The sequence below is a fragment of the Acartia tonsa genome, chromosome 6, assembly GCF_053477335.1.
Source record: "Acartia tonsa isolate MP-2025a chromosome 6, ASM5347733v1, whole genome shotgun sequence".
In the NCBI taxonomy this organism is placed as follows: domain Eukaryota; kingdom Metazoa; phylum Arthropoda; class Copepoda; order Calanoida; family Acartiidae; genus Acartia; species Acartia tonsa.
Genome location: NC_137265.1, coordinates 986,801 through 997,405, shown reverse-complemented (window position 1 = coordinate 997,405; position 10,605 = coordinate 986,801). Strand labels below are relative to the sequence as shown.

The window sequence follows — 10,605 nt, the reverse complement described above, 5'->3', positions numbered from 1 at the left end:
TTAATTAACTATGCACTTTGAAGGGGTGGAATATCTGCCTGTGCAAACTAGCTAAAGTAGTAGGATGTCTGTAAATAGCTGAATTGGTCTAATAAGACTCGACCCCAAACCAGATAGTGTTCTGTGTTAGGACTCTCAATTGCAACTGTCTTTAATACATGTTCTCTTTACTCTTCTTGAGAGTAATTGAAGAGTAATTAAGAGTAGAAACTTAAACTTGTCTGCAAACTTAAATATATGACATAATGGTGACTGAGGCTGAAATTTTTGCTTAATCAGCTGAGTAAGCTGAGTGGGTGACAGTGAGGCTGATTGGATGGTTTTTAACAGGAACGCAGCTGGTGATGAGATACTGTAAGCCCTGCTTCACTGATGGTGATTGTTGTTGTTGTGGCTGCTTAGCCTTGCCTTACCCATACAGTTTTGGAATTTATCAGTTGTCAAATTAGTCAACAGGCAATGTGGTTGATATATATGGACATGCTTTCATTTAAAAAAAATAATTATAGAGTTCTTATGCTCATAAGATTATTTTATGACATATTAATAATTACAAAATACTAGAAAAATTTAAACAAATTATAGAGTTGCTTTGAATTTAATATTTTACCTAATTGTTTCATAAATAATCATATTGAAATAAACAATATAATTCAGATATTGGATGAAGACTGCATCATAACATTTTGTGTAAGGGTAATTTTTTGACAGCAAACAGGCACATCTTAAAACAATACACAGTAAGGACTAACAAACAAAGGCAGCGCAATCAAAGGGTTAGTTGTAATAAGAACATTCGATCAAATTATTAAGATTTAGTTTAGAGATATAAATCTTGTGGTTAGCTATGTATCTAATGGCCTTAAAACACACATGTATAATGGTCACCATCGATTTTATATATTACTTACGGTTTTGAGAAAAATGACATTAAAATTAACTTTTAAATATAAAAAATAATATGTACAATTTCATAGACTAAAATTATGTACAATGTATATGTAACATAGCTCGGAAATTGTACAAGAACAAACAGACAAAGTAAGTTATAGAGACTGTTGAATAGGTATAGAATAATTTCTATACAATAATTGAAAAAAATTTAGATATACCCTAATTAAATAGCAACTGTGCTAATAAAATCATTTAACTTATATTATTTGTGTTATTCATTTTATGTTAGGTTTAAGTTATTAATGTATTGATTGCTATTGTACAATGCAATGTTTCATTCTTTGACAGAAAATAAGACAATCTTTGATTAGAGAGTAGCTAATATATTTTATATTTTTTAATAACTTTTTTTGATTCTTACAATTTCGTATTTATTGTCTTTTTTTGTCTAAGTAAAATATTGATTGTGAAATAGCATATTGTGCCCAATAAAAAATGATGTCATACAATACAAATAACCAATTATAGTATGTAATATACAATTGGTAAATTAAATTGTTACTGGCCTATTAATTTGTTATCTATATTGTATTATGTCATTTTTTATTGGCCACTATGCACTGTTTCATTGATTGCAATTCTTCTCTACCATGTCTAATGGAAGGACAGAATAAGTTATTGAAACTGTAACACATTAGATACTGAAAAGTATGTTGATTTTATTTCTTTACAAAGATTAGGAAGCTTTGCTTGTATTTGTCAAGTCATTTCACTTATTTATTATTTGATTTATATAAATTTATATGTTTATTATCATTTATCATTGTTGACTTTTTTTTATTTCGTTTTTTCCCACTGCTTTTTGTCAGGCACATACCAATAATTATTTGATAAAAGGGAATGGTTTGTTTATTAATCAGGCATGAAACATGTGAGGATAAAAAAACTTAATCAATTAATAACAATTTGAGATTTATTATTCAAGCTTTTATTCATTAGAAGGAACGTAATATGTGTATTACATTTTACACATTGAAGAAAATCTATTATTGCATTCATAATCAGCCCATGTGCCATCATCATACAATACCTACAAATACACATAACACATATTCTAAATCTTATGTTTGTATTATATAAACTTTGTTCAACTACCATACTGTTACTAAAGCAACATAAGATTAGTTTTATAATATTAGAATATAATTATTATATGGTAAATTTTAGTTTTTGATATTATATATTTAGTTAGACTGGTAATTGTATTTGATATCAAAGTGTACCACTAAGATTTCCATTTAGATATTTTTTTAAGGTTAAAAATACCATTTTTATAGGTTTTATACAAAAATATTGAATCATGGAAAGAATACAAAGTAGAGGATTTTTTGCTATTTTTACCCTAGCATTTCTCCTATTTCTAGCAACTGCAGGTGGCTTTAACCCTGCAGGGCCAAATTACTAACCATGTGGGGCAATCATTAACATTTACCTAACCTAAAAAAACCTATCAAAAGCTACTGTGAAAATAGGACAAAACCCAGTACTTTATCCTCTTTCCGTGATACAAAATATTTTGTAATATATGTATATATATGTATCTACAGACAACTCTACATGAACTTACTCATGAAATATTGGGAACAAAAATATGATTTTTATTTTAATTTCTCAATAAGAATAAGAAATTAACTTACAAAAACACAGTTTTGATCTCGCCCTCCATTTGGTTGATCACTATTCCAGTTTTTGTATCCAACTACAATATGTGACAAGGATAATTATGACCAATAGTAACAAAGTTCCTTTACAAAATATGTTAAGTATGTGAATATAAAATAACTCATAACTTCTACTTGATCCTAAAGATTTTTACTAAAGTAGAGGCACTATGTGCTTTTGTCAGTTTATCTTTTGTCTTATAGGTGGTAGAAAGATTTTTATCTACTTTTTTGGTACACCTTAAACCACCAACTTCTCTCCTACCCCCTTTTCTATATGATTGCTACTTTTGGAATATTATATATTTCATTTATGATTAGCTTTTATGCTATAATCAGAGCATCTCTCTAATCAAGTTGTAAATTATCAGTTTGTCCATATAAGGCATCCTGTATTTAAATAATCTTGGGATGGATTTATAACTAATTATGAATATTTGTATGTTTGTTCATCTGATGTGTTGAGCTTTGCTTTTATGGATGTAATTATTCTTGTTTTAATATAAAATAATATCCAGTGTATTATGTTTAAAAGATATATAAAGTGTAAACTTCACCTGTGGTTTCATCGGACCATATGAAAGACCCCTCCTGGGCTTTGTCATTCAAGCCAATCCAAGTATAGCGACTTAATGATTTAGCAATGCCTAAATAGATTTTTATAAAATACCATATAAATCTACCTTCAGGTTTGCTCCTAATATTTAGGGACTTTTATATAGAAGTGATCACTAAAAAGTACATTAAACTAACCCAGATACTTCAGATGGTACTGTTTGTATATAGCTAACAAAGCTTAAACTTCTTATTTTTATCAGTTAGGTAATCATCCAGATAATGACTTAATCATTCCCTTTGGTATGTAGAAATTTATAATAATCACAATCTTTTCTATAATTTTCATTTACTACATTTAAAACTGATTTTTTGCAATTTTTAGTATTGTTCTAAGAAGTTTAATACAATGACAATTAAACCCCAGTTTTAATTGTAAATATAATACAAGTATAATGAAAGTATGTAATGTGTAATCTTTTTTACCACATAAACTTTCCTGTAATAAACATAATAATCTGGAGAAATATTTGTTGAATACTTTAGATGAAAATGTAAGCATTTACTATGTATTTGTATTCGGCTGTTTAATAAGGTAGTAAGCTTAGTTTTTTTCTTTTCTTTTTACTATTTAACTTTAAGACATTGTTATCCTTGTTGGCATTTTAGCCATACACACTACATGAATTGTTTTTTTTTTAATATTATTTCAAACACTTAAAATTTATATGTATTCCTTTATTTTGTGAATCTTTCATTAAAATCATCTTACTTTGTACAAAATCATTTTCTTGCTGAGAGTGGATACTGAAAAGATCAGCATTCCACCCTCTACACCTCTCTCTGGCACCATCCCAAGTAAGAGGTTCTTCAATTATTTTGTAGCAAATTCCTTTAAATAGAAAAAAAGGTTAAAACTTAATTCCACAAATGATCACAAAAAGATATTGAGGACTTATTAGAATATACCCTGTAAAGGAGTTCAGCAGTTACTGAGATACTTTGGTACATACAGACAGACATCCTGTTACCTTATTATTGTTATTATAAGTTTTTCTCCAGTCATGCTAGGGTTCCAAGTCTGCATTTAAAAAAAAGTTTTTGCCAGCGTTAGGTGCCTTTGTATTGACCCCCCCTACCACACTAAAAAATATAAATCTTGGATAATATTGTTACAGTGTAAGTAAATTATGGATTTAAATATATTTTAAAATAAGTTCTACCTGTTTTGTAGTTAAATTCGAATCCTTGCAAGTAACACTTAATAATGGCTATTTCTTCTAGCTTGTTCAGCTTGGACTAAATTGCAAAATATTAATTAGAAATATGTTAACCCTATTTTGGGGGGGAGGGAGTTTCAATCATTTTAATTGTGTGAAAGAAAGAGTTACTAAACCTCCATTTTTTTTTAAAAACTGCTAATTTACAGCAATTGGCATTTATTTAAGGTTAGATTAGGCTAGGTAAGACAGGGTTTATGAGACTTCTGCAGGGAAAATTATGTAAAGAAAAAAATGATTGATTTTTTTCTAAAAAACGTACAAACAGAAAAGAAGAAAAAATTTAATGAATGTTGAATTGTAGGTAAGAAAATTTAATTTTCTTCGTTTTCCAAGGATCCTTCAGTAAAAAGAATAACAGAACAAATAGTTATTAACTTATGAATATCATAAATGGAAGTAGAGGGGCTTAGGTGGATTATTTGGCAAAAAAGCAGTATTCAAACTTTAAAAAGTTAAGTTAAGTATTTAAGTATAACACAATTTATCTTATACATAGAGAACAATCAACTTCTGTTTTTTTTTATTATATATTGTTAATAGGTGTAAAGTTTAGATTAAAATGTTTGCTTCCAATATTTAGAGATGTTATGACGTAAGGACATACCCTAATAGAGAAACCATGCTCCTAAACAAAGGAAGGAAGTAATATTCGGACTCCTATGAGTGTATATATTTTGATATAATACTTCTATTCTCCAAACAGTTTGAAATTAGAGAGGGTTTCTTGTTAATATTTCATTTATTTGGGGTGGGGGGTTAGTTTAAATTACAATTTGGGTAAAGGACTTGCTTTATGTTTCGGCACAGCTAGACAGCTTATTTGTTCTTTTTTATGGGTGAGGGAGGGGGAGTCTTAAAGGATTTTAAAAACCTACACATTTTTATTTTACATAATAGGCACTTAAGGGGAGGTGGGAGAGGAAGTTAACCCACCCATTTTCAATTTAAGTTTTAAAAGAAAAATTTGTTACTTGGGAGGGTGTTTCAGATACTTTTTTTGTATTGGTGTACAGAATTTTTTGGGTATTTTTTTTTTTTTTGGGGGGGGGGTAGATAAGTGCAGTTACTATTACTTTAGTTAAGTTTTTGGTAGAGTAATATCATTTTAATATCAGAGAAAACACTAGAATATTTATATTTAGATATAGTGTATATTAGATATACTGCAAGTGGATGAATATTCCAATAAGTATAGCACAGAATATAAGTAACCAGGGACAAGGGAAGGCTATTCTGGCAAACAATGCTTTAGAGCTGATTTCTTACATTTCCAGTTTAAACTTGATGATGAGATAAAGCAACTTTAAGCAGAATTTGATAAGAAACTCAAGCATTATTTTAATACTTTTTGCTCTGTTTACTAAAAGCCATGCTAAAAGGATTGTCAGAGTTTGTCTGCACATTCAGTTTAAAGATGTATGAGCAAACTTAAAGCTTTTTTTACAACTTTTAGGTATTTTATCTAAATCATAAACTACTCGTAAATTATATGTTAAATAGTGAATAAATTTATTAAAAATTCTAAAGAGTGGATAGCTGTAATACTTAAAAAAATATTTAACCCTTACAGATTGGGGGGGGGGTCATATTGACCCCCCCCCTCTAGTTTTTCAATGTCATTTTTTTGTAGGTAAGATGGAGAGCTGTGACTTCATGACTTTTTAAGTTTAGTAATTATGCGTCGGCAAGAGTTGATTTTATTAGGATATCTGGTCTGTGTCGGTCGTTGTGTCCGGTCAAAGTTGGTTGGGTAGCACCAAAATTTTAAAAAAATTCTAAATATATCTTAATTTCTACATTATGACTTTTGTGTACAAGGTAGAAACCTAAAATTTTTTTTGGTGAATACTGAGATATCAATGACCTTATGAAAAAAGTGGTGTTATGACCGTTTGACAGCACCATGACCGACTTTATGACCGATTTTTATTCTTGAGCAACAATAAACAGATAAAATATCAATTTGCGCCGTCAACCGCCGTTTTACTGCCGTAACTGCCGAAAATGGCGGTTTCCGTTATTTGCCGTTTTTCGCCGATGATCAGAAAAAGTAATTTTTTTGTTATGAAAAATAATAGTTCGCTCTAAAATTTGGTCATCCTAGCTGCAAAATTGGCTGCTCTACAGCTGTTTTAAAATTTAGCGGCTGGCCGCTAAAAAGCGGCTAAGGAGCGGCCTGACTGCTATGACTAGAAAAAGTAATTTTCGCTAAAAATACACATGAACCACCAGAAAATTTTTTTTCGTCTTTATCCGTAACAGAAGCCGAGATAGAGGGGGGGGTCAATATGACCCCCCCCCTGATCTATTAAGGTGGGAATTGGGGCCCGATCTGTAAGGGTTTTAAGATTGTTTAAATATTTATCTCATTTACAAATTTAAATTCAAAAAAGGTTTTTACGACACCTAGCAATAAAATTCTGAACTACATAGCTATGTATTTTCACAATCATACATTTTATGATAATTGTTGTAGTTTAATTTTGACTTTCTTGGCAACTTCTTGTATCTAATGGCTAAACACGTTGGAGGAAAGTGGCGAATTAGGGAAGTAAAATAAAAAAGCTTCCCAATATCATGATTTATTAAGTACTGCAATAATTAAACCTAAAAACTACTAATCTTCTCTAAATATTACAACTTACAAACTTTTTTAATCATTTAAAATATGGGTAATTTCCCCTAAAGTGCCTTGTAGAGCACAGAGCCCCACCAATAATGTAAAGCAAATTGAAAACAATCAAAGGGGCACTAGTCCTTTTGTTATAGCAAAGGTAACCAAAAAAAAATTTAAAAGGAGGGGAACAGTGCTTGATAGGCAACTTTGTGGTAAAGCCCCAATATATGCTTTTTATGCTTATTTTAATTTGATCTTCAAATAGAATTTAGTATTTTATATTTTAGGGTTATTTTTTTTCAAAGAGAAGCTTTTCTATTATTAGGATTGGTCAGTCCATAGGCATGTTAGAATTGTCCTATCATTTTAAAACTTTGCATGTGATTCCTGTAGTAGGTATGATTTAGCAAGCGTAGCAACTCCATAATCGTTACCAGAATGTCCGTATGTCCATTTTAAACATGGACAAATTTTTATGTGATTCCTGTGACAACAAAGTACATTATTATAAGCAAAGCAACTCTATAATCATGTCCCAGAAATGTGAGTCCATAAACATTATCCTTTATCAAGCAGTTTTTACTTACAATTTTGCTTCGACTCTTATACATTTATATTCTGATTATTTAGTTCTGACATTCTACAAGTGTTAATGTCCATTTGTCCTACTGTTTCAGAGCTTTGTTCTCATAGATGGTGTCATCCTTGTTTAATAAGTAATGAACAATGAATTTAATTTTAAGCTTTATGCATAAGTTAGATTATTTTCTAATTATTTTCAATTTTTCTGTAAAGATCCAATTTGTTAGGGTTGAATTTGTCCAATTTCTTTTTTTATAGATTTATATAGTAAGATATTTTTTAGTTATTGAATCATTTTGAAACTTTTGCTTTAACCTGCCTCGATGGGTTAATCAAGGTGTTCATCAAAGTGATTTTGATTAAAAATTTGTTGAAATATTTTGTTTTTGTTTGTAAACAGTTACAAATATCATGAATAAGAAAAAAATGTAAAGATTTTAATTTCAGGAAGTATTATAAAATATTTTTTAAATCTCCCTAATTCTAAATTGTTTAGTAAGAAGCCTTTGTTTTGATTCTAAAAACAGACAGTTAATGAGGTGAGGTTTGGTGATAGCTTATGATTTATACTTTCCGAATTGAACAATACTACAAAATACAAGTATGTTGCACCTTCTCTTTTGCTCTGTACCCTATAAGGTTTTCAAAGTAGGTTTCGTGATTTTCCTAGAATTGTTGACCAGAAAGACTATCCTTTGTCCTTGATAAGTAACAAACCGTAAAAGCATTTTCCATTTCGGTGATCTTTTTCTCTTGTACATTTAGTTTGGACTAAAGTAAATATTTCATATTAAATTGGTTACAATACTAGTTAAAATACTAAACATTGTTGAAAAGATATAAGTAGTAACAAACAACATGGCCTGTAAGAAAATGATATATAGATATTTAAATCACAATCTTGGTAAACAATATATGTATATACTAATTTCTTTTTTATTTGTCTTTTTAGACTTTTAAATAAAATAATTTATAAATGGATTCTGAAATTGTTTCTAATTTCAGAGACACCAAAACAACTATGGCAACATTTTAAAGAAGCTAAGATAATATATAAAAAAAGCTTTACTGAATAAAAAATACTCAAAAATAATTGAAGATAGACAATTAAACCAAGTGGGGTACAGAGTAGACATTTAGTTTCATTGATAAGCAGAAGTATTTAAAAATCAAGTTTCTAATTATAAAATAACATAAGTTGGCATAATATTTTTAATATATAGCATTTGATTGTCTCCAGAGCATTACAAGCAAACCTTTGGTGAGGAAAAAAACAGTCACCTATACTAAATTAGAGCATTAATAGTCAATTTTAGTGATATGTATTGGTTGATTGAGGGACAGACATGGACTGTAAATTATAGATTAGCTTTGTTCAGATGAGAAATGAAATAATCTGCTATTGTCCTCATATTCAGTCTTCATCTTTTCCACAACATCTTTGGAGGAGTTTGCTTCAGCCTAGTGAATGAATATTTTGTCACCACATTATTTAAGATTATAATTTGTCAATAATGTTCTTATATTTTTCATTCTATTCTAATTATATTTATTATTAGTGAATGTTGCTAATTGAATTATTTACCTCTAGAACATGAATACTTTTACACAAAGTTGAGTAGGTATTACAGTCGTCAAGTCTGGTTAGGTAGGCACGACTATAACAAAAATATAAATTTTTAAATAAGAGGATAAAAAAAAAATTTTTTGAGGTAAAATAGAGGAGTAATAATCAAATTCTAATCTTAGTTCTAAGAATTTCTTTTTACTACTTTTTTCAGATTGAGAGAATGAAAAACAGAATACTATGTTTTAATGTAGTAAAGCCTTTTGAATGTAAATTAGAATGATAAAAAAGTGGTTCTTTGGTACTTACTAAAAAATATAATCTGTTGATATGTTGTAACAGAAGGTGGGAAGGCCAATGTAATAAGTGACACAAGGTTCCTAATAAGAAAAAAAATGATAAATATTTTGAAATATAGTTCACACTATTGCAGAAATAATTAAAAGGATACTTTTACTTTTAAATTTCAATTCATAAAAGCATTATCAAGTAATAGCAAAAGTAATATTTGATACAACACAGCCTAAAATACCTTACAATCAATTTCTTTTTCATTATTTCCAATGTCAGGGTAAAAGTGGTAGATGAAACACTTCTTTGAACTAAACTAAAATTAGAAAAATAATATATGGCACTAGGAGGTAACAATTCTGGAATTACATAGCTTCTTCCTATCATTTATTATCATATAATGTTAAAAATGTTACATCAATAGTATACTAGAACCTATGCCCCAAGAGGCCTCTAGGTTCAATTGAGGTAGGTTGGGAGTGAAGTTAGACCGCATAACAATTTTAGTTTTTAATGGAAAAGTAAAATATTTTTTTTTAAGGGGAGAGGGGGGGATTTCTTGTGTTATCCTCCTAAAAAAGTTATAAATATTCCCAGGAGCTACAATCTAAAGTAGTATCATATCAGTTCAGAAGTTAGTGAGATCTTTTGGTACACACAGACAAACCGACACAGATACTGTTACTTTTATATAAGGATTAATAGTATGGTACAACCTCATAAGTGTATGCCATACACTTGAGCATTCCTATGCAAATATTCTGACACTCTTCTGCTGTCTCAGTGGTATACAGAGGACCTACTGTTCCCTCCATAAAGGGAAATCTCCTTGATGTGAATAGGTAATTTTTAACTATGTTTTTTTTTTTTAATTTGATTAGAATGGTTAAATTTTTCAATATACTTCTGTGTAATATTAAGTTAATTTAATTAGTATAATACTAAATCTAATATAATCAGTTGCTCTTTTTTATATAATCTTATTACACATTATTATTTACACACATTTGCTTATGCTAATAAAAACTAAATCAAAGATTCCTTAATTGCACACAAAAAACTTTCATATCAATAATTTCTTTGTTTCAAATTCAT

General features: G+C 29.1%; 2 protein-coding genes across 2 annotated transcripts; both read right to left on the bottom strand.

Annotated features, from left to right (window-relative positions):
• Positions 1-271: 271 nt before the first annotated feature.
• LOC145323492 (snaclec rhodocetin subunit delta-like) lies at positions 272-8,419 on the bottom strand. The gene is made up of 5 exons (XM_080165893.1): positions 8,370-8,419; positions 4,394-4,469; positions 3,943-4,062; positions 3,173-3,262; positions 272-408 (listed from the first exon to the last, which is right to left on the bottom strand). Exons 1-5 carry the CDS (start codon positions 8,385-8,387, stop codon positions 272-274), a joined length of 441 nt encoding a protein of 146 aa, XP_080022019.1. The 5' UTR covers positions 8,388-8,419.
• Positions 8,420-8,620: 201 nt separating this feature from the next.
• LOC145323214 (uncharacterized) lies at positions 8,621-10,334 on the bottom strand. Its single transcript, XM_080165664.1, has 5 exons — positions 10,227-10,334; positions 9,752-9,826; positions 9,529-9,599; positions 9,238-9,310; positions 8,621-9,113 (listed from the first exon to the last, which is right to left on the bottom strand). Exons 1-5 carry the CDS (start codon positions 10,323-10,325, stop codon positions 9,018-9,020), a joined length of 414 nt encoding a protein of 137 aa, XP_080021790.1. The 5' UTR covers positions 10,326-10,334; the 3' UTR covers positions 8,621-9,017.
• Positions 10,335-10,605: the final 271 nt, after the last annotated feature.